Source organism: Muntiacus reevesi, chromosome 6 (genome assembly GCF_963930625.1).
Source record: "Muntiacus reevesi chromosome 6, mMunRee1.1, whole genome shotgun sequence".
NCBI classification, from domain to species: Eukaryota; Metazoa; Chordata; class Mammalia; order Artiodactyla; family Cervidae; genus Muntiacus; species Muntiacus reevesi.
Window position 1 is genome coordinate 58295411 of NC_089254.1, and position 25360 is coordinate 58320770.

The window sequence follows — 25360 nt, forward strand, 5'->3', positions numbered from 1 at the left end:
TTTAATGTCTTAAATGGAATTTGGAAAAACCAAATTCTTAAATTATGTCAGTTTTCTGCTTATTTGTGCCTAAGGGGAATTTTACTTTACCCATAGTAAGGCATCTTATTCCCAACCTTCTATTTGTATAATTAGAAAAAGTTGAATTTTTTTCTTTATCCCATTTCTTAGTTGACGAAGGATCAGAGATTGGTGTATTCGGGCAGACTGCTTCCCGATCATCTGCAGCTGAAAGACATTCTCAGAAAAGTAAGCTTTTCCACCACTATTCAATACCAGTTACTCAGAGTGCCAGAGGAAATATGTTCTGAAGTTTCTTTTGATATCCAACCAATTTAGTTCTTAGACACCTAAAATCAACCCTTTTGGGTAGCATAATAGGTGATTCTGATTAGTTAACAGTATTATATATCCATCTGATAGCTAAATCTGAAATAGCATTACATATTTGTGTTCAGGGATTTGTTATCTTGTGGAAGAAAGCCATATCGACTATCACTAATGCAGGAGTAGAGTGCTCAAGTAGGCTGGTAACAGTCCCCTCTCTTAAATCCGTTTTTGATGAAACTACATGACATTTTAATACAAGTTAACTTGGGTTAGTAGTTTAATTTTGGGACATCAAATATTACAGAAGGAAGCACACTTGGTCCATCAGCAAACTTTGAATCCTGGTACTCAGAGTTAAATATATTTTAATATAATTTTTTGATAGATAGAATACTAGTTACTTTAATGGCAGCTTTTAGCTCATGTTTATTTGTGGAATTTATACTTTTAGAATTTTTCTGCATTTGAGATTCTTTTTGCTTGTGAATGTAGCAGAATTGAATATATAGCTGTTAGGTTTCACTTTAGATTTTTGACTTAACTCAGTGTTTTCCAGATATCCCTAATCTCTTTATGCTCTTGTGTATGTTTATGATTACCTGTGGGAAATTTTAAAAACCTTACACTGGTGTATTCCTTCTGTTTAGATAGTTGACATTTTAGCTTTGTTAGTGTGACTTCCTACTGTCATTTTCATTTTAATTATGTAGTTTCAGGTTGCCAGAGTGGTTTAATAACATCTCTCACTGCCTCTCTCTCTCTACTTCTCCCTCTCTCTCAAAAATACTGGCTTTTGTAGCGTATATCCTCCCCTCTTTCTTTTCTTAATAGACTTTATTTCTTAGAGTAGTTTTAGGTTCATAGCAAAATTGGGCAGAAGGTATAAAGATTACCCATATAACTTCTGCCTCCACACATACCCAGCTACTCCCACTAACAGCATTCTACATCAGTCTACATTAGAGTGCTAGAGTAGTTAGAGTTGAAGCCTGCATTGACATCATCACCCCAAAGCCATAGTTTACAGTAGGGTTCACTCTTGGTGGTGTACTTTCTGTAGGCTTTAATAAATGTATAATGACAGGTATCCACCTTATAATATTGTACAGAATATTCACTACCCCCCAAATCCACTATGTTCTACCTCTTCATTTTCTTTCCTAGTTTTATCCTTAAAAACTTTTTTTTACTATATGTTCTTTGAAATATATATGTATTATTTTAACCCAAGGATAGCTAGAGTCTGAACATGCATACTTCTAAAAGGGGTTTTGCTGCCAAAAATCATTTCTAACCAGAATACTTAAAATGCTTTGGGATTTCCGTGGTGGTCCAATGGTTAAGACCCTGCGCTATCACTGCAGGGTGCTTGGGTTCAATCCCTGATCAGGGAACTAAGATCCCACATGGGCCTCTCTATGGCCAACCCCCTGCCCCCCCCCCAAAAAAAAAACAACAAACAAAAACCACCCAGCTTCAGTCAAAGGACTGTTGTGTCCCTTATCATAGAACATTTTGAACAGTATCTTTGCAATTTGAGCAGATCACTGAACTTTTTTCAGTTAAATGCTGTCATTAACTTTACCTGTTTAGTTATAAAATGTTTTATAGAAACATTTCCCAAAGGTGAATAAATACTATGAGGTAATTGTGGTTAATATGATCTTTGAAACTATGTTTGTACAGATGAACATCTTACACTTGGATGTTTTTTTTTTTTACTGTTCTGTACTCCCAAGCTAAGGGGACATTTTAAATCAGGCATCCTTTCTACCTGCTTTGCTTGGTGTACCTCATGTAATGCTATTTCTGGGAATGTCTTTCTTTAGTATTCTAACTCCTATTATCCTCTTCCTCTAAACCCCTAAAACAGTTATAGTTCATGCGTCTCAGTTTTGTGCAAAAGACTGATTTATGTATTTCTCTAATTGTGCTCTAATGTGCTAGTCTGTTCTTTTAAAAATTTATTTATTTGTTTTTGGCTGCTGGGTCTTCATTGCTATGCCAACTTTTCTCCAGTTGGAGAGTGGGAGCTACTCTCCAGTTGCAGCGTGCGGGCTTCTCACTGCGGTGACTTGTCTGGTTGCCAAGCACAGGCTCTAGGGCGCGGGCTTCAGTAAATGCAGCTCTCGGGCTCTAGCGCACAGGCTCAGTAGTTGCGGCGCATGGGCTTAGTTGCTGTGTGTGGGATCCGCCCAGATCAGGGATCCAACCCGTGTCTCCTGCCCTGGCAGGCGGATTGTTTACCACCTAGCCACCAGGGAAGCCCTAGTCTGTTCTTTTAACAACATCGTGAGTCTCTTTAGCGGAGGGACTGGCTCCTGCCCTCTCTTGGATTCACCTCAGAATTAAGCACAGTTCCTGTTTATGGGAGATGATGAATTCCTAGAGCTTTGCTTCTCTTTCTCACAACTGGGCATCTTTTCTTTACTTCCTGCCGCATCCCCCCCCCCCCCTTTAAAAAAAATCATTTTCTGACTTTTTAAAATTGCTGCGCCATCCTTTGTTCTTTTCTGCCTTTCCTTACTCTACCTTATTTACTTGCTTTATGCCTATGATAAATATACTCATGAAATCATTAAGCTAAAATGTCATTTATCTTTAGAGTATTTTCCTTCACTCATAGTTGTAGATTTATGGAGACACACTTGGAATATTTACAGAATGTAGTTCAAATAGATGCTCTACGTCTGTGTATCAGTGTTAGAGATAAAACCAGTTTTTGACTTAAGAAATAAAATACTGTTGCTAAAATTCAGACAGATGAGATTATAGTGAGGTTTTTTGAGTTTCCTTATCACTGTAAGTTTTCAAATAATGAAAACATTTACTATTCAAAGTCTGTAGGCCTCAGCCTCAATGTGACTGTCACAGTACTGATTAATGTGTGTAGTATTTTTATACTGAAATAATAGATTGCATTGACACAACTTTACAGCAGTGTTTGCTTCAAAATCCCTTGGTAAACAAAATAATAATTTTTTTCATATAGTAGTTCCTGAGTATTGAGACCGTTTTCTAAGCATGGAGGAAGTACTGAATTCAGAAGGGTCCCAATTTATGTGCAGGTGACAACAATTTATTACTAAGAAAATGGCTGTGGTAGGAAGAAACTTAAGTTTTGAGTTAAGTATTTCTGCTTAGCTACTGACATTTTTGAGCTGTGTACTTTCTAGTACTACCCTTTAAATGTAATTTTCTTTAATTTTAGCAAGATGAGTATCATATGGTCCATCTAGTATGTACTTCTCGGACTCCTCCCAGTTCTCCAAAATCCAGCACCAATAGAGAAAGTCATGAAGCACTGGCATCCAACAGCAATTCTGTGAGTTGTTTTGGGCAGAGCAAATGCTGAAGTTTTCTGATTATCCCTTCTTGCCTCTAAAAACTAAGTGGAAAACAGAACAACTGGATCTTGTGGGTGGTGAGACTGTGTTGTGAACAGCTTAAGTTAACCATTTAAACTTCATTTTTAGAGATCCAATACACAATGTAATCCCTTGAAGCCTGTTCCCCATGAGTTATAATTTGCTATATGGCAGGTCAGTAATAGAGCCAATCTTCAGGGGTTTAATTACTGAAATACTAAAAAGACAGAATTATGATATGGTTATATAATATAAACTCTACAGCCAGTATTTCAGAAATGTTTAAGGTATTTTATATATTATATTTAATCAAGGTAGATTAAATTATTTAAACTTTAAGTTTGCTAAATCTTCTTGAAGAAGATTGCTTGGTCAATAATTGTTTTTTAAAATGACTGGATTTGAATATATATTCCAACTATGAGAGGAATAATTACTTGATGTACCCAGTTCTTTCAGACTTGAGTATTCATTTTTCCCTCCTTATTTTTCCATCTGCCTGAAATTGTTTTGGAAATTTAAAAAACTAGTTGAACTTTTCAACTTAGACATTTTTTACACTGTCCAAATTATTTTATATTAAATTATTTTTGGTTTCCTGTAAAAGCTTTATGGGACACCTTTGTAGGTGCAAGAAAAGGACTGGCTGAGTGGGAAGCTTGTGTAAAGCTTCCTGGGTAGGGAGCTTTTGTACTGCTAAGTGTGCTTTCCTTCTTGTCAGGAATCCAGCCGAAATTTTGAGGAGGGGACGGAACGGCAGGGGTGATAACGAGATACTGATTGTTAACTGCTTCTTTAAGAAACTAGATCTTGTAGTTGCTCTCTTTAATTAGCATAGCCTCAATGGTAAGTATTTTCTAGTACTAGCCATGGGAATTCAGCTTTCACTAAACTGAAATTTGTTTTGTCGATAAACCTAAGAGTCTTTCTATGTTTTCTATCTTGCATAAGAAGGGACAAAACCCTGGTGCTAGCATAGAATTCTGTTTATAGTCTTTGAACAGTTGTGTTACTCCTGTTTCTGTTGACAGAGAACTTTCTTTTCCCTCTTTTAGTGGTTCCTCAGCCATGATTTCATTTCTTTAGAATATATATTCAGTTTTTCAGAGGTGTGTTATAAAAAATCTAAGAAGTATCAAAGGAAAATGAAATTGAATTCCTCTTAATTTTTTTATGGCTGATAAATTTCAGTGGGACTTGATAATGTCTTAAAAATCTGTTCATGAAAGTTATCTAATGAGGTCAGGAATAATTAGTTCTAGAGAAATTAGGGTGTGCTGCCAAATGGCTAGGCCTTTCTTCTATTTTTTTTCGTGAATACCATATTTTGATGACCCATTTAATATGAAATCTTGCCAAAAAAGAAGACTTTCCAGGTTGTGTACCTAATAATCAGCCTCCCTAGTAGATATTTGGTGTCTGTTTGGTATGGAATGACATTCTAAAGCTTTTGTTAATTTTTCAAAGGTCCTTAGGACCTTTCACATGGCAGGAGTAAGGAAGGTAGACATGCAAAAAGACATGCTGTAAATAGGAAGGCAGCACCAGTAAATGTGATTTTAACAAACTTGGAGGGATGTTGAAATTATCTTGTATCCAGTTTTTTAAAGTAGGTAATTTATATAAACTGTAATTGTGTTTTAAATTTACATAAAACACTTGACAAACTATTTTCAAACAGCAACAAATTGAGGTGGTCTTCAAGGGATTATATTGATTGAAGTTGTTGAATCTGTAAGTTACTGACACCATTAATGCATGAGAATTTTAAAATTCTGTTTGGTATCTTGTTCATTTTGTTAAAAAAAACAGTATTTGTTGGTAGTATCTTTAAACTAATAGGATTTTAGGACTGAAAGGAATTGTGAAAATCTAGTTCATTCTCATTTCTTATAGGAAAGCTGTGACTTAGGGGGTTAAGTGAATTGTAAGGTTATGTTCCTTGTTAATGTCAGAGATAACACCAAATTCTAGCATGCTCTTCAGTGTTTTAAATCAGTATATGACTAATAGCATGTTATACAGTAGCTGGTACATAGTAACTGTTTAAGTGATCCAGTTATTAGTTCCGTTATTGAACACCTCCTTATGTGTTAAGCATCATGAAAAGAGCTTTGCATGCATTAATTTTCACAAATTTTGTATGCTATTTTTGGTATATAATGACTACTCAACCTTTTATAGTTAAGAAATGGACTATTATTGTATAATTAATGGATTTTTATTTTCTAAACTTTTTAGTCTCATGAGAATTAAATTATTTATACCTATATATATAAATAAATAAATATACCTATTATGCTGGGCACACAAGTCAAATCAGTAAATTTCTAGAATTCACTCTTTGCAGAGGGATTTCACAGATACATTTTTAGTAATGTGTCTAAAATATTGTGATTATAATGAGTTAAATCTCCTTGAAAAAAATAATTACATTTTTGTTTGTAGAGTTCAGATCAGTCAGGATCATCAACTCCATCATCCAGTCAAGAAACCTTGACTTTAGCTACCAGTTCTTCCTCAGAAGGATTGAGGCAACGAACCCTTCCACAAGCACAAACTGACCCAGCACAGAGTCATCAGGTCCCATATGTAATGCAAGGGTGAGTGAAACTCTGATAGCTTTGGTCCTCTTAAAAATCTATGACTCCAGACTTTCATGATAGCCCCCTTCACTAATCAAAGTACATTTGAAATTTATTCATATACTTGATTATGTGTTTTGCGAATTAGAGGGTTAGGTGCAGCAGTTTTTTGGGGGCTGTCCTGTGTGGTTTGTGGGATTTTAGTTCCCTGACCAGGGACTGGACCTGGGCCCTCTGCAGTGAGAGCACTGGACTGCCACTGAATTCTTTGGAGCAGTGCTTTTGAAAGCTGGTTGTACATTAGAATTGTCTGGGGCAGTACCTTTCAGTCTTTAACATTGGTGCTAATCACCTGGAGATGTTGTTAACATGCAGGTTCTGATTCAGTTGGTCTAACAGGGCCTGAGATTCTGTATTTCCAGTGAGCTCCACTGTGATGCTGATGCTTCTGATGCTTTGACTATAGTTTGAATAGCAAGGATCTAGGTAACTAAAATTTTTGTTTTTACTCAGTCTCACTATGTCATGCTCAAGTGCTCAGTCGTGTCCAACTTTGTGACCCTAAGGACAATAGCCCACCAGGCTCTTCTGTCCATGGGATTTTATAGGCAAGAATAGGCTGCCATTTCCTCCTCCAGGGTATCTTCCCTACCCAGGGATTGAACCTGTGTCTCCTACATCTTGGGCATTGGCAGGCAGATTCTTTACCACTAAGCCATCAGGGAAGCCCCAGTTTCACTATAGATCTACTCATACTAGTCTTCTGGAGAAAAGATGGGTGAATAAGAGTGTTCTTGGAAGAGTATAGAGCCTAGTAATCTGTTTTTTAAAATTTCTACTGGTGTTTGTGATCAGCCAGGCTTGGTAACAACTAAGACCAAGTATTATGATAAGTATTATGGTGATGTATTATGAAGATATGCTAACCATTGCGTGTTATCCAGAGACTTTCTTAAGAGGAGTTTACTCAAGAAACTTGCTATGGCTACCTTATATTTAGCAATTACAATAGGCCTCTTGGGTTAGGCAGTTCCAGGGGGAATGCAGCCAACACCCACAGCAGCTGTGGACAGCTCAGAGAGGAGGATCTTGGGGAATATAGTTTAGATCTGGGTCTGTCTGAAACTGGAGTACTTTTGAAGTAAAGGAAACAGGAATAATAGTTACTGATAGTTGTTTTGCATTGCATATTGTGCTGTGGGACTGTAGTGTGTGACAGTGCTCCAGATCTATGATGGTGAGGCTGGAAATAAGCAAATGGCTGGGACCCCCCCAAAATGGTAGTAAGTGATGTAACCAAGGAGTAGCCACTAACTCTTAAGCCAAAGAGGATGTAATAACATACGGCTACTTTTTACTTAGAACTTTGTAAACTTAATTCAATTCTTAATGTAGAAAAGCAAAGCTGAGTATATAGACAAGTAATAAGACTCATTTGTCTCATATTCTTGAGTTTTTCTTCTAAAAATAAGTGTTTAGTGAGGCTGATTGTAGACTTTTATAAAGCACTTAATGAAACTATTTTTGTTTTCAGAAAATGATTATTACAAACCAGAACTTTGTTATTTGTAAAAAAAGTATTGTCACGATTTACATGGTAGAATAGTGGCTTAAAATAGTTTGTCTTATGACAGTGATTCCTTTTCTGTCTTTTTTGCAGAATAAGACAGTTCAGTTCCTCTCAATTTATAGAGTGCTGTTACTAATATTTTACCAAATATGGTGGTAGTGATGGAAAGTGAGAATGGATATAATAAACCTTGAAGAATATATAATGATATGTTGACAATAGTTATATCTGCACAATAATATTTTTAACTCTCATACTTACAGTGAATATATTAATATATATATTTTAACTCTTGATTTATTAAATTAAGGTAAAATATGCATAAAATAAACATTTTAAAGCATTTTTAAAGTGCACCGTTCACTAGCATTAAGTACCTACACAGTGAATATATACTCTGTAATAAAGTATATAAAGTTGCATGTTTTCAGAATAAGACCATGGATATCTTGGAAACAGATTAATAATTTCTTTAAACTAGTCTGTTGAGAAAATCAACAGACTTTGGAGCAAACGCATTTAGTTCTTAGAAGTATATAAAACAGATTAGAAAAATCTGAAATAGTGTTTATTTTGCTAAAAATGAGTATTAAGATGAAAAGAGGTAAAATCCTTAAATAATATTTAGTTTTAAATCAGGAGAGCAGTATAGCTTAGTGGATGTACAGATTCAGGAGTCAGCCTGCCCTGGTTTGAATCCTAGCCCTATGCACTGACTAGCTTGGGCAAGTCTCTTCTCTTTGCTTCAGTTTGCTCATGATCTGGAAATAATAGTACTTATTATACAGGATTTCTGTGTGGATTAAGAGTCATGTATGTAAAGAGTTCAGTGATATGTTAGCAATTATTTATAAATTCATTCATACTTACAAGTGAATGCTGTATGTTCATTCAGCAAACATATTTATAGGCATTGGTGAGTCTGACATGCTGAAACATCTGAATGAATGCCAGTACCAGGTGCTGAAAAATAAGGCTGTATTTGGAAAGAGCACTTTGTGATTTACAAAGCAATTTAAGTGAAAGTTCAATAAGTAGGTTATTCGGCTTAACAATGAATGTGATTTAACCTAATCTTATAGTTGTAATCTTTTACTAATGAAGACGTTACATCTGTCTTTAAGTAAATTTTATTGAATATAGCCTTGCCTTAAATGTGCAAGAGCAGTAATTTAGTGACCTTGAAGAATTCACCAGCAAAATATAATCTCTCCACATCATTTTTAGACTCCAGCACAGCTTATATTTAGCTAGTCACATGTGTTTTCCACCATGTAGGTTAGTACTCTCAGTCTTTAAAATTGCTAAATTCTGATCACTGTTCCTTGAGTTTTTGAATCTCTAGGTTCGGGGTAGTGCTTAGGACTCTGCCAACTTAACAGCATTCTGGGAGTCTGACTTGTCAAGACATCGTAATGCAGGTGATCATTTGCCCATTAAGCTCTTGAGGAAACAATGAGAAGACCAAGCAGTGCATGTGCGTCACCACATTGGCTGTCCATTTACAATGTCGCATTTATAAATCTTCACTGTTTTGGACTCACAGTGTGTTATGCTGTCATGTTTATTTAACTCAACATTGCTGACTGGTTCATAAAAAATTGCCCACTGTTTAGTACACTTAATTTCCCTGCCTGAAATAGTAGCAGCCTTGTTTTATAATTAATAAAACTGAAAACTTACTCATTGTACTCTTCTGTTATTTGATTTTTTAATATCAAAAACTGCTTATAACCCACCACCCAGAAATAAGTGTTACTAACATTTTTGTAGTTTCCTTCTAAATACTTTTCTAAGTATACTTTTAAAATAGAAACATCATGCTATTTTATTTTATAAATCTTTTAAAAAAGCAGAATGTAGTCTGGACATATTTCCAGATCAAATATAGATCTACAACATTTAAAGTTTGCATTAGCAATTACCTCAAAGTCCTTTGCACTGAAAATTATAAGATAATGAAAGAAATTGAAGACACACATGCTCATGAGTTAGAAGAATTAGTGTTGTTAAAATGTCCATACTCTCAAAGCAATCTATAGATTCAGTCAGTGTCTGTCAAAATTGCAAATATTTTTCACAAAAGTGAACAATCCTAAAATTTGTACAGAACCACAAGATCCTAAATAGCCATAGCAACCTTGAAAAGAAGAACAAAGCTAAAGGCATCACACTCCCTGATTTCAAACTATACAATGGAGTAATAGTAATTAAAATAATATGGTAATGCCATAAAAACAGATTAGTGAAACAGAATAGAGAACCCAGAAATAAACCCATAGATATATAATCAATTAATTTATGACAAGAAGCAAGACTGTACAATTAGGAAAGGACAGTCTCTTCAATATATGGTGTTGGAAAAACTGCAACAGAATTAAGCTAGACTGCTGTTTTATATCCTACATAAAATTAACTCAAAATAAGAATTCCCTGGCAGTCCAGTGGTAAGGACTAGGTACTTTCACTGCTGAGGGTGCAGGTTCAATCCCTGATTAGGAAACTAAGGTCCTGCAAGCCACACAGCATGGCCAAAAAAGAAAAAGTTAACTCAAAATGAATTTGATTTGAATATAAGGTTTGAAACCATTAAAATCCTAGAACAAAATAAAGCTCCTTGACACTGGACTTGGTGATGATTTTTTAGATTTGACAATGAAAACAAAACTAAATAAATGGAATTACATTAGACTAAAAAGCTTTTGCACAGTGAAAGAAATCATCAACAAAAGGAAAAGGCAACCCACTGAATAGGATAAAGTATTTACAAATCATATGCCTGATAAGGGGTTATATATAAAATATATAAAGAACTCATACAATAGCAGAAAACCAAATAATCCAGTTTAAAAATGGGTAGAGGACCTGAATAGACTTTCTTCCAAGAAGGCATACAGATGGCCAACAGTTATATGAAAAGATGCTCAACATCACTAATCATCAGACCAACGCAGGTCAAAAGCACAGTGAGATACCTCATACCTGTCAGAATGGCTGTTATTAAAAAGACAACAATTAATAAGTGTTGGTCAGGATTGTGGAGAAAAGGGAACCCTTGTGTACTGTTGCTGGCAATGTAAATTGGTACACCCCCTATGGAAAACATTAGTTTCCTAAAAAAATTAACAACAGAACTAGCATATGATCCATCAGTTCCAGTTCTAAGTATCTGAAGAAAATGAAAATACTTAATTTGAAGAGATAAATGTACTCACTTGTTCACTGCAGCATTATCTATAATAACCATAAAGAAGCTCCCTCAGTGTCCCTAGGGAGAAAATGGATAAAGAGCTCATCGTACATTTATATACAATGGAATTCTATTCAGCCATAAAAAGAAAAGTTATAGTGTATCTTTCAGTAACAGTTGTTAAGAGCCTGATTCACCATACCATTACAAATTCATACATCCCAGTGCAGTAAGTTGGAATGCCCTTGTTTTAGTTTAGACATGATAAAGAGAAATTCTTTTTATTCCGTTTTGTGAACTGCTTATTTGTTGGCATGTTGGCATTTTAAAAAGTTCATTTGTGACAGTTCTTTATGTAAAAGAATATTACTAATTGATACTATTGAGTATTACTTATTTAGTATTAAGAATTACTTAGCATAAGCTCAGCATTGTATTAAGCACTTATACATGCTTTATTTCATTGAACTTTATACCAACTCTGTGGCCTAGGTACTGTTCTCTCCCAATTTATGAATGAGGAGAAGGAGGCTAAAAGGTACGTAGCTTGCCTTACTTCAGCAGTCAGTAGCAGGACTAGAATTCAAATCCACATCTGACTGGAAAGTCTGTGTTTGTTAACTGTCTTGTTGAAGTGAATATTTTATCATTTGTTTCAGTATATTTTTCTGTGTTACTGTTTGTATTTTGATTTCATTCATAATGGTGGTTCTCTCCCCTCTACTCTCCCATTTAAAACTTTTCTCTAGTCAGATCTATTGGTCAGATTTGAAGCAACCTGACTGAATAAGCAAATTTGTCATATAAGGATCATGTGGCTTTCTTCAGGAAAGGTTTACTTAGAATTGGCGGTAGCTGGGCACTGAAGACAGGAAGATGACTTATGTAGTTGCCCTCAGTGGAAGCAGGTCAGTTTGGCAGATACACCGCCGTTCCCTGATATGCTTCTGTGGCTTTGACAGAGTTCTGCAGGGGCCTGGAGGAGGGAGTGGCTGTGTGCTGGCAGGAGGTGGGAGAGCTTCATAGCTATAACACTGGGGCTGATTCTAAGGGAAGTTCAGCAAGGGAGAACAAAGTAGTGTGGACAGTCTTGAAAAGGCATATTCTGAAAATAAAGTGGGAATTCCATGCAGGTTTTCTTTGAAAGAATTTGTTTCTGATTGTTGAAGTTTCCCGTTCATCTCCTCTCCTTTATAATTCTTAACTTTAAAAGCATACTAATGAATCTCTATTATAAGGATCTTACCTAACATCCAGCTTCAGCAACAGTTAATAGACAACAGCTCTTCAACCGTTCCCTTGTTCCTCTTTTTTTTTTCACTTGGACTGAAGTATTTTTAAAGTAATCTTAGACATCATATCCCTACATCTGTAAATACTGTGTATCTGTAACAGATATGACAGATATGGACTATAAGAATCACATACCATTAGAACATGCAACAGAATTAAAAATTCTTTAATATCCTTTAATACTCAATCAAAACACAAGAGAAGACTCTACACATGGACATCACAAGATGCTCAACACTGAAATCAGATTGATTATATTCTTTGCAGCCGAAGATGAACAAGCTCTATACAGTCAGCAAAAACAAGACCGGGAGCTGACTGTGGCTCAGATCATGAATTCTTTATTGCCACATTCAGACTTAAATTGAAGAAAGTATGGAAAACCACTAGACCATTCAGGTATGACCTAAATCAAATCCCTTATGACTATACAGTGGAAGTGAGAAATAGATTTAAGGGACTGGATCTGATAGAGTGCCTGATGAACTATGGACGGAGGTTCATGACATTGTACAGGAGACAGGGATCAAGACCATCCCCATGGAAAAAAATGCAAAAAAGCAAAATGGCTGTCTGAAGAGTCCTTACAAATAGCTGTGAAAAGAAGAGAAGTGAAAAGCAAAGGAGAAAAGGAAAGATATTCCCATTTGAAAGCAGAGTTCCAAAGAATAGCAAGGAGAGATAAAAAAGCCTTCCTCAGTGATCAGTGCAAAGAAATAGAGGAAAACAACAGAATGGGAAAGACTAGATATCTCTTCAAGTAAAATAGAGATACCAAGGGAACATTTCATGCAAAGATGTGTTCGATAAAGGACAGAAATGGTATGGACCTAACAGAAGCAGAAGATATTAAGAAGAGGCAACAGGAATACACAGAAGAACTGTACAAAAAAGATCTTCATGACCCAGAAAATCACGATGGTGTGATCACTCACCTGGAGCCAGACATTCTGGAATGTGAAGTCAGGTGGGCCTTAGAAAGCATCACTATGAACAAAGCTAGTGGAGGTGATGGAATTCCAGTTGAGCTATTTCACATTCTAAAAGATGATGCTGTGAAAGTGCTGCACTCAATACGTGAGCAAATTTGGAAAACTCAGCAGTGGCCACAGGACTGGAAAAGGTCAATTTTCATTCCATTCCCAAAGAAAGGCAATCGGAAAGAATGCTCAAATTACTACACAATCGCACTCATCTCACATGCTCAAAATTCTCCAAGCCAGGCTTCAGCAGTACGTTAGCCGTGAACTTCCAGATGTTCAAGCTGGTTTTAGAAAAGGCAGAGGAAGCAGAGATCAAATTGCCAACATCTGCTGGATCATCGAAAAAGCAAGAGAGTTCCAGAAAAACATCTGTTTCTGCTTTATTGACTATGCCAAAGCCTTTGACTGTGTGGATCACAATAAACTGTGGAAAATTCTAAAAGAGATGGGAATACCAGACCACCTGACCCACCTCTTGAGAAACCTATATGCAGGTCAGGAAGCAACAGTTAGAACTGGACATGGAACAACAGACTGGTTCCAAATAGGAAAATGAGTATGTCAAGGCTGTATATTGTCATCCTGCTTATTTAACTTCTATGCAGAGTACATCATGAGAAACACTGGGCTGGAAGAAGCACAAGCTGGAATCAAGATTGCTGGGAGAAATATCAGTAACCTCAGATATGCAGATGACACCACCCCTATGGCAGAAAGTGAAGAGGAACTAAAAAGCCTCTTGATGAAACTGAAAGAGGAGAGTGAAAAAGTTGGCTTAAAGCTCAACATTCAGAAGACTAAGATCATGGCATCTGGTCCCATCACTTCATGGCAAATAGATGGGGAGACAGTGAAAACAGTGTCAGACTTTATTTTTGGGGTGCTCCAAAATCACTGCAGATGGTGATTGCAGCCATGAAGTTAAAAGGCTCTTACTCCTTGGAAGGAAAGTTATGACCAACCTAGATAGCATATTAAAAAGCAGAGACATTACTTTGCCCACAAAGGTTCATCTAGTCAAGGCTATGGTTTTTCCAGTGGTCATGTATGGATGTGAGAGTTGGACTTTGAAGAAAGCTGAGTGCCGAAAAATTGATCCTTTTGAATTGTGGTGTTGGAGAAGACACTTGAGAGTCCCTTGGTCTGCAAGGAGATCCAACCAGTCCATCCTAAAGGAGATCAATTCTGGGTGTTCATTGGAAGGATTGATGCTGATGCTGAAACTCCAATACTTTGGCCACCTCATGCAAAGAGTTGTCTCATTGGAAAAGACCCTGATGCTGGGAGGGATTGGGAGCAGGAGGAGAAGGGGATGACAGAGGATGAGATGGCTCGATAGCATCACTGACTTGGTGGACATGAGTTTGGGTAGACTCTGGGAGTTGGTGATGGACAGGGAGGCCTGGCGTGCTGGGATTTATGGGGTCTCAAAGAGTCGGACATGACTGAGCGACTGAACTGAACTGAATACTCAGTTCGTGTTCCATTTTCCCAGATTGTCCCAAATGTTTTTTTATGATGGTTTTGATTGGATCAGTATTCAGAGATTGACTTACTGCATTTGGTTGATGTTTCTTAAGGCTCTTTTAATCCAATCCCTATCCCTATCTTTTTTTACTTTATTCTTTTTCTGTTGTTCTATGTTCTAACTTCCCACAGTAGTCTAGATTCAACTCACTACATCCATGTGGTGTCATTAATATTTTCCTCTGTTTTCATAGATTGCCTGTAAACTGGTAGTTAGATCTAGGACGTGATTAAAGTTCAGCTCTTTAAAAGATAATTTTATTTATTTTTGGCTGTACTGGATCTTTGTTGCTGTGTGGGCTTTTCTTTAGTTGCAGCAGCGGGAGCTACTCTAGTTATAATGTGCTAGCTTCCTGTTGCGATGGCTTCTCCTGTTGCAGAGCACAGGCTCTAGGGCAGGTGGGTTTCAGTATCTGCGGCTCCCAGGCTCTGGAGCACAGGCTCTAGTTGTGGCACGCTGGCTTAGCTGCTCCATGGCATGTGGGATCCTCCTGGGTCAAGGGTAGAACCCGCGTCTCCTGCATTGGCAGGCAGATTCTTTACTGCTGTGTCACCATGGAAGCCCAGAGTTCAGCTCTTAATTTTTATTTAGCTTAAGCTTATGTGGAAAATGTGATATTTATTAAATCACTTTTACAAAACATTTTGACAATTGACTAACAATTAACAACGTAACTAAAAATTTTAGAATCTTAACATCATAGAAGTTTGTTTCTTACTCATGTAGTAGTCTGATTCTAGGCTGTGATGGTAGTTGTTCTCTATATGTGGGATCAGGATTATCTTAGACAAGCTGTAATGTCTTACTTGGGGCTTTCCTGGTGGCTCAGATGATAAAGAGTCTGCCTTGCAATGCAGGAGACCTGGGTTTGATTCCTGGGTCAGGAAGATCTGGAGAAGGGAATGGCAACCCACTCCAGTATTCTTGCCTGGAGAATTCCATGGATAGAGGAGCCTGGAGAGCTACAGTCCATGGGGTAGCAAAGAGTTGAACAGATACACAGTGTCTTACTTGAGGAATGTTGAAAATAAGTATTTTTTTCCGGTAAGTTTTAGTATGTTTTGTCAATGGATGATGTAATTTGGAAATAAAAATGTAGAGAAATGCTTTCAACTTCTGGAGCATTAAGAGACATTTTTTTATTACTCTATTGCAGAAATGTAGACAACCAGCTTCCTGGGCAGGCTGTTCCGGCTGGATTCCCAGTGTATCCTGCTTTCAACCCACTGCAGATGTTGTGGTGGCAACAGATGTATGCTCATCAGTATTATATGCAATAGTAAGTCAGTTTGAGTTGATTTTTTTACACATTGTGTTATCTGCTTTATTTTCTTTTTCATCCTAAGTGAGTTGATTTGGGGTTTCATTTACTCATTGGTTTTTAAAAATTATTTTAAATTATTTGGCTAAAGGAAAAAGGGTACACATCTTATTCACATCAACTAAATCTATTCTCTGCTTCTTCCCTTCTCCCTTAGTTATATTTGGCAGTATTCAGGTGCTTTCTTTAAGAGAACATATTATCTGTTTAAGAGGGGAAAACAGGGAAGTTTCACTGAAAGGCAGCAAATCTAAATGAAGATAGGATGTCAACTAAAAAAGGAAATAGAATCATACATGAAGGAGGCTCATACTGATGTCGTGTTCACTTGTGGCTAATATGCCTTCTGGACTTCTCTGTATTTTAGTAAGTTTTGCTTCTGATCAGCATGAAACAGTCTCAGCATGGAATAGTTTTTTGGTGTTCTTTGTGCTGGACTTCTATGTGTTCATTTAACATTTCTAGCTTCTCTTTAGCGTTCTCCTCTCCTTGTTTCTGTGATTCTGTTATCCTGTTCACTCTTTTTCTCTTTCTGATTACTCATTTTGTATCCTTTGATAGCCTGTTTTTTCCCCTTTTTCCAAATGGTAACATTTTTGTTCAGTTAAGTATTTGTATACTTACCATGTGCCTTGCAATACACAGTCTGGTAGGGAAGATAGGATTCAGCCCCTGGCCAGTCCTCTTGGATTTCCTTTTTCTGTGGCCTTAGTTGTTAGCTCTGTGTGATGGCTCCCAGTTCTTCATCTCCCATGCTTCATCTTGTGTCTCCACTTAATTGTTGGAGATTTCCATAGAGAAATTTGCCTTTCCCTTAAATTCAGTTAGGTCTGAACTTTGACTGCATCGTCTTGTTATGTGCATTCTCCTTCTTGACTTCCTTGTCACTGATACTGTCTTTTCTTAGTCATCCTCCAAGCTCTTAACATTAATCAGCTTTGATTCTAGCTTCTGTTATCCCTGAACTCAACAACTTACCAAGATGAGTTAGTGTGTTGTTTTTAGCTTCTGTCCTTCCCTGTATTTTACTTCTAATGTTTTGCCTAGATCTTTCTAATATTAGACCCACTTTAATGCAATCACTTTTCCTCCATTTAGGCTCTTGACTGTATTTCATTGTTACTACTTGACAGGTTAACTTAACACATAGTTGAGTCCATCATTCTCCATTCCCTAAAATATCAGATGGCCCTCTTGCCTACAGTGTGAACTCTGTATCCTTATTCTTCCTCTAGACCTTACCCCATAAGCTAACCTGCTTTATTAACTTCATATCCTCATGCTGTCCTGTGTAATCTCTTGGCTCCAGGCAGGCTCTTTATACCTTACCTGTTGTCATAGTAATCGTTATCATAATTAGTCACTTTGGTCGTGTCCAATTCTTTGTGCCCTGTGGGCTGTAGCCCGTCAGGCTCCTCTGTTCATGGGATTCTCCAGGCAAGAATACTGGAGTGGGTTTCCATCCCCTTCTCCAGAGGATCTTCCTGACCCAAGGATTGAACCTGAGTCTCTTATTGGGCTCTTTACCATTAGCGCCACCTGGGGAAGCCTTAGTATTACACTATATCTTTACTCCTCTTGTCTTGTTTACAACATCACAGGAACTGTTTGTAAGATAAGTGGGATTTATTGGAGTTAGCTACTGAATCATGTAATCTTAATGTACATCATTTAACTTCAGAGACTTAAGTTTTCACCTTTAATGAAATAACTCACTAATGAATCAGAATGTCCATGAGGTAGAAAGTAGTCTGGAAATGAATACAGGGCTTCCCTTGTGGCTCAGCTGGTAAAGAATTCGCCTGCAATGAGGGAGACCTGGGTTTGATTCCTGGGTTGGGAAGATCCCCTGGAGAAGGGAATAGCTACCCACTCCAGTATTCTAACTTGGAGAATTCCATGGACTGTGTAGTCCATGGGGTTGCAAAGAGTTGGACATGACTGAGCGACTTCCACTGCAGTTACAGTGTATCAGCATACTAGCTTAAATAAGCTTTTGTACCATGGAAAACTTCTATTTCATTTTGCTATCTTGATTTTAAAACTTTCTTGTAGAGAAAATTCAACATATATAAAGACAGAATAAATAAAATGAACCCTGTGTTCTTACTACCCAGCTTTTAAACATTTATCAATTCATGACTGTCTGATTCTACAACTTTCCCCTCTTTGCTGAATAATTTAAAGCAAATTTCAGATATCACTTTACTGGTAGTCTTTTACAGGAAAATTTATTTTGACTCTTAAGCAGTCAAATTATAAGCAAACTTCAGGACCACACATCTTCATAACTTGATGAGGATCTACACCAGTGTTGTCCAGGTGGAGTTCCCAAAAGTCAGGATTGGGATTGAGGGATTGTTGTCTGGGACCTGGTTAAATTTGAAAATACCAATTCAAGTCATTTATTACTGAGAGTGTACACACAGGGTAATGATTAATGTACTTAATTAGACAAATCTTTTAAAAGATTTGTCTGAGGGAGAGATGGTGGTGTGCGCGTGGTGGGGCAAGCGGTATTTATGATATGTAGAATAGCAAAAGAGGCAATTAAGGAAAATTTTGGGAAAAAAATTTGGTCACAGTCTTATAATTTAGTGAAAGAACCAAATAGTGATAACATGGCTGTTTTTAATCCCTTCCACCTCTCCCCTGCTGTCCTAGACTACCAGGCTGGGAGAACATCCTTTCCTGACCTATTCCTACTATCCATGTTGGCTCTACTTTTGCACTAGGAGTTATACTTACCTCGGAAATGTGGTATAGGAGTTGTGACATTCCATGTAAGGTTTATGAAAAATACATATGGCTTCCCGGGAAGTTCTGAAAAATATAATGTTGTATGATAAATGTTTTTCTTTTTCTTTTTAATATTTATTTTGGTGACTATTTCAGTCAGGCTGCAGTTTCAGCTCAGGCCACGTCAAATGCTAACCCAGCCCAGCCTGCTGCTACACAGCCTCTAAATTTGGCACATGTGCCTGGAGAAGAACCCCCACCAGCTCCAAACCTTGTGGCCCAAGAAAATCGACCCATGAATGAAAATGTTCAAATGAATGCACAGGGAGGGCCAGTGCTAAACGAGGAAGACTTCAATCGAGACTGGCTAGACTGGATGTACACCTTCTCACGGGCGGCGATCCTGCTTAGCATCGTATACTTCTATTCTTCGTTTAGTCGCTTTATCATGGTAATGGGAGCCATGCTGCTGGTTTATTTGTGAGTGGTGTTCATTCCTTATGATTACTTTCTAAAACTGTTAAGCATGGAATCTGGCATGTGGCAGTCTGTTATGAATGTTGAGTTGAGGAATATGAATGTTGGGCTTCAGATACCTAGCATCAAGAGCAAAGCAAGTTATGTTTTGTAAGAACGTATGAGAATTGTCTAGAAGCAAGATTTTTTCCCTTTACTACTTTTTATAAAAATGGTTAGTTCAGTTAGGTATGCTCTAGTAATCATTTAGAACTTGAGTACATGATGCAGTCTTGCAGAGGAGTTTCTTTTTAACTAATTATAGTTATCAATAGTAAGTCTGTTAGATATAGGTCAGATTTTTTTTCTTAAGTAGACTAACTGTCCCTTGCTCCCCTTTTTTCTTAGGAAGCAAAAAATATCTAGTTGAATTTCATTGTGAAAAATATCAAAAAATGATTTTAGGACTCCTGATATGTCTTACTAGCTCAGGATAGACTTAAAATTGATTCCTGTTTTCCTGTCATTGCTTTGAGAGCGGTAGTTCTTGACCTGAAGAAGGAAATTTGGCTTTTTCATTTATCATAGTTCAACACATGAATGAAAATATTCTAATCATTTTGTTCTTGTAGGACCCTAATATTTCATAGTGTTACGAGTAAAAACAGTTGTGACTTATTTTCTTTTCTCTTTATTTTACTGAGCAGACACCAAGCTGGATGGTTTCCTTTTAGGCAAGAAGGAGTTCAGCAACAGGCTCCCAACAATAATGCCGAAGTTAACAATGATGTACAGAATGCGAACAATCTAGAACTTGAAGAAATGGTATGCTCATCAGGTTTTCATATACTTAAATATAGGTGTTTCTTCAGCACTCAGTATGAGACCAATAGAATAAAAGAATCTCTGGTATTGCATAGTATTGAAGAAAAGTTAACATGTAACTGTGTGGTTTAATCCCAGAGAACCTATAATACTGAGTCAGTCATATATTAGAATTAAGTGGAAAGAACTAACATCATTCTTTCTAAAAATAGCCTAGAAAGAAAGTTATGCTCACAATGAGAAATTATTGTATTAAACTGGCAGTTATTTCTTTAAACTTGAACAAGGAGGAGTTATCAGTTTTGGACTTAAGGAGGATCTCTAATGATCAGATAGTTCTACTTCCTTATTATATACTCATATTCCTTCTTTGGGAAGAATTTAACTCTCTCCTTTTTTTGTAATGAGTTCATGGTAGCTGTTAAGATCACTTAGGAATATGTTTCTTGTTTTGTTTGCAAGGAGCGTCTTATGGATGATGGGCTTGAAGATGAGAGTGGAGAAGATGCAGGTGAAGATGCCAGTGGGATTCAAAGGCCTGGATTAATGGCATCAGCCTGGTCTTTTATCACCACATTCTTTACTTCACTAATACCAGAGGGGCCTCCCCAGGTTGCCAATTAGACTTGAAAAACTGTGCCAGCTGCAAAGGAGGGTCTGAATTGAGGAAAGTGTTTTAAATAACAGTGCAATTTCAAAAAAATTTATTACTTTCTTTTCATCATCATGTACAGAGGTGTTTTTTTCTTTAAACTTCTCATGCATATGAATATTTTAAGCACAAATAGACTACTAAATGTGTGGTTTTTTTTTTTAAGATCCTAACAGAACATAGCTTAACAATATTGGTCTTCCAGGTTTTATTAATTTCAATTATGTATATTATATCAAGACACACTTCTGTGTCTTATTTCTTTAAAGAGCTGCTTCACATATAAATGTCTATAGCTTATAGCCCAGCCCTTCAATGTATAATTTGAATAAATATATCTATTTTCTGTGAATTATCCTAAAAGTTTTAAACAGAATGACCTCATAGTTTTTAATGAAGAATATTAATTACCTAAAATGTGCTAGTAGCTTTTTGCCCAGCCATAAAGCAATAAACTTCTCAGTAATCTTCACTTTGACATTTGAATAAATGGAAACTTTCTATTTTAAGGGCATGTATCCCATCAATTGGAATTAGTACTTAAAAAAAAAAAAAGGCAGCTCTTCAGTGGAATTAATAGTGATATAAAATGTTTGATATAGGCAATACTTTTATAAAATAAGATTCTGGAAATCACTCCCTGTAATTTTTTTAAAATAAAAGGTCAATTATGGTAAAACTGTCTTGTGGTATATTTATTCAAACTGTTCCATATTATACTTTCTCCATACAAAAATCTATGTAAATTTCAGTAGTTCTGGGGTTGCTGAAGTCTTCAAGGTCATTTTCATCTCTTTTTATTCCAGATGGATATCTTCTAGTTCTCAGGTAGTCTGAAACCTCTTTAGTTTATTTAAAAGTCCCTGTGAAAGTCGATTTGATCTTTCTTAAGAAAGGAGTAAGTCTCTTATAGGGTAGCTAATTAAAATTGAATAAATGCAGATAGGAGAACTTACCATGGAAGAACCTTAACTCATGTGAAATGTATTATAAAAGTATATATAATACTGTTACAGTAATATACGATCGCTGTCCACCAGGCTGAGCTATGCTACATTTGTACACCGTTTGGGTTCATGGTTAAGGATGGCTTGTTTCAGGGCTGATACAATCATTGCATCTAGAGGGAGCATCTGGATTTTAACCTGGGAACTAAATAAATAAACTGTCAGGGTTGAAAGAAATGTTCCACAGGTCAGATCCTAAAAATAGAGTCGGTGGGTAGAGTACGAACACAGATGTAATTATGAGATTGAGCAGTCTCGGTCTCGTATCTTCAGTTGGGAGTTGGACAGGGGAGAGCTGGAGCCGAAGAATGCATAGAGGGGAGCATTATTGTGCGGGACACCCATCTGAAGGGAATGAGCAGGTCTCTGCATCCTAACTGCAGTTTGGGCCCTAAGGAGAAGGATGCTGGTCATAGACCCCCTGTGAAAGGCTGTGGCTAAGCATTCTAATAGAGATGAAATGCATTATACTACTCTATTTTAATTATTTTCCCTACATAGTTAATTCCCTCATATTAGTCTTACTTCTAGTAAGTCTTTGTCAGAAACTACAACCCAGTGTCAGCTATGGTTTGGATGATTAAGGGAGGAGCTGTGCCCATGCTGGGGCCAGATGCTGCTTAGAAGGCAGTTGTAGCATGGAGATGGTTTCCGGATGGAATAAGAGCCACACAGAAGCCCAGATGCTGGTCTCCAGGCTAACTGGTGACTAGCAACAGTCAGGATGGGACTGAAACACTTCCCAGACAAAGACTAGACTTCCTATGTCTCGTCTAGTGTTGGTCGCTCAGTCGTGTCTGACTCTTCGTGACCGCATGGACTGTAGCCCGCCAGGCTCCTCTGTCCATGGGATTTCCCAGGCAAGAATACTGGAGTGGGTAGCCATTCCCTTTTCTAGGGGATCTTCCTGACCCAGGGATCGGAGCTGGGTCTCCCTCATTCTTTACCATCTGAGGAGATTCTGGGTCTCCTCAGATTCTTTACCATTTGAGGCACCAGGTCAAGCAGTATGTGTGAAAGGGTTGGTTTTTATTAGCTGGGTAAAAGGAAAGAGTGATCCTGAGGGCTGAAGAATTGGAACTGTTTTCACCATAGTTTGATGCTTCCACCTATCATCATTCTAACTAGTTCCTCTGGCTCCATCATCCCTATTGAAATTTGGCTTTTCAGAGTAGGGGAGGCAGGCCTGAATTTGGAGCCTCACTAGTGTAGTCCCCGTGGCGTGCCTTGCTTCCCTGAGAAAAGACTAAGGTGTGCTGCTCTGGTGTCGGCTCTCTGTAGTCTGGCGTGTAGCAGACCCTGGGGCCTGTGTATCTGGAGTTATGCTGATGGATGGAATGTGGTATTCTACTGATCTTTCCTGAGAGTCACCCCCCAAATGGCGTCACACACTCTCACTGCAACCTGGGAAACGGGCTGCATGGTGGGTATAAAACATTTATTGTATTTTACATCTTACGAGGGCTTCCCTGGTAACTCAGCTGGTAAAGAGTCTGCCCGCAATGCACCAGACCGTGGTTCAGTTCCTGGGTCAGGAAGATCCCCTGCAGTAGGGATGGGCTACCCACTCTAGTATTCTTGGGCTTCCCTGGTGGCTCAGATGCTAAAGAGTCCCGCTGCAATACAAAAGACCTGGGTTCGAGTCCTGGGTTGGGAAGATCTCCTGGAAAAGGGAATGGCTACCTACTCCAATAATCTTGCCTAGAGAATTCCATGGACAGAGGAGCCTGGTGGGCTAAGAATCGGACATGACTGACTTGCACTTCACTTTCACTTACATCTTACACATAAATGATATTTTGGTTGTTTTAATATTTAAACATTGAAAAACAATTTTTTTTGAATTTGAAAAATTGTGACAAGAATGTTTACCATGAAATCTGTCAATAGATGTTTAAGTGTATAATAGTAGCATTTAAGAACATTTAAATAAGACATGTAAAAACAAAGAAGAATAATGATACTTCTTGAATTAAAAGTGTTGGGGAGCAATGCAAGCCTTTTTAAATTAAAATACCGTGGTATCTTTGAAATAAAAGTTTTTCTTACAAAAAGAGCCCAGAGTAATTAGGGTTCCTATTCCAAAGCACCATAAGTTTCTCGAAGAGTCTTAGTATCTGTATCTGGAATTATGTCTTACTGTCTTACTAACACAAGAGTCTTAGTGAGTGGAAGGCTTTTCCCAGCATCATGGGGCCTCAGCCCAAATAGGGAGGATAGCAGGAGATCTGACTCCTTCCAGAGCACATCTCAGTGGTTATTGTCTCACATCACACTTGGGGGATAAGCCCTGGAGGCCCCAGTATATGGTGCTAGTTTCAAGAGCCTTCTTGCCAAAGCTTACTTTGATCCTGCTGCTACATTCTTAACTCTTTTACTCCAATTGATCTGTTTTCCAAAGTGAAAATATTGATGGCTACGTAAACTATTTCATGTGGTGCAGTAAGCCATTTTGCCCAGCTATTCCCAAGCCGTAGGAAAGTTGGATAAATTAAGATCTATATAGCATCTTTACCAGTTATCATTCCTCACAGAGGGTGCATGGAGAGAGGCTATCATTATGTGTTAATTTATATAATTAATAAAAACCATTATAATGTTTTAAAAACTGCTATTACTAACATCTGAACATTTCTGACTCTGTACTGAATACTATACCTGCATTGAAAAAATATTTAAAGCAACTCAAGGTAAGTGCTATTGTTAGTTCCATGTTTTAGATAAGGTAACGAAGACTCATATGAAATAGCTCACTTAAAGTCATATAGCTAGTAAGTGACAGAATCAAGTCTATTTTACTTCAGAACTTGAATTTTCTAAAAGTAATTTTTCAAATAAAGCACGTAGAGACTTCAGCTTCCAGTAATGGGTGATTAGCTTGTTTTGCCCCAACCCCTCTGCTGAGAAAACTAAAAGAGTTAGGAAGGATATAGATACCTATTAAAGCATCAGAGAGCTATCAGTAAATCTGGAGCCGATACTCCACACAGATGAGACCTATGTTTGGTGCCACGTTTTACTCTTAGAAGCACTTTGTAATTCAAGAACAAGTGAGAGAAACAGCAAACTTTTTGGTAGACTCATAGGGAACAAAATTTAGAGTTCTGATTGCACCAAGAAGAAATGTCCTTTAAACATCCTAGGCTTTCTTATTGGATCCCCAAAGGCCTACTTCTTAAGTGAAGGTGAACTGGAAATTGATTCTATACTCACAAGGACTGAAGCCCAGCCTCAAGTGATCTCAGTCCCTAACTGAATGAGGCAACTGGTCCCAAACCTAGTGGACAGCCAGAAGCAAAAATAAACCCCTCTGAAGAAAGATAACATCATGCAGTTTCTCAAACTGTCTCTGTAATTGTTCAAAGTCTGTTAATCCCAATTAAAAAAAAAATAACTAGCAATACAAACACATTAAGATTTGACCAAAAAGGAGAGAATGAAACACATAAACCTCAGAAAATTAAGATATTTAGCATTATCTGATAGAGACCTTATAATAACTGTGATCATAAT

The 25360-nt window shown here is 37.4% G+C and overlaps 1 protein-coding gene across 3 annotated transcripts in view; it reads left to right on the top strand.

Annotated features, from left to right (window-relative positions):
• The window catches only part of HERPUD2 (HERPUD family member 2), a 45999-nt gene extending 24480 nt beyond the window's left edge, over positions 1-21519 (top strand). For 2 of the 3 annotated variants that reach the window (XM_065939182.1, XM_065939184.1), the window contains 7 exons: positions 172-249; positions 3542-3655; positions 6147-6301; positions 16004-16126; positions 19064-19387; positions 20071-20188; positions 20651-21519. In XM_065939182.1, coding sequence (XP_065795254.1) covers positions 172-249; positions 3542-3655; positions 6147-6301; positions 16004-16126; positions 19064-19387; positions 20071-20188; positions 20651-20812 — 1074 coding nt within the window. In that variant the 3' untranslated portion in view covers positions 20813-21519. The remainder of the gene's footprint in view (positions 1-171; positions 250-3541; positions 3656-6146; positions 6302-16003; positions 16127-19063; positions 19388-20070; positions 20189-20650) is intronic. The other variant, XM_065939183.1, reaches the window with a different exon arrangement.
• The last annotated feature ends 3841 nt before the right edge of the window (positions 21520-25360 follow it).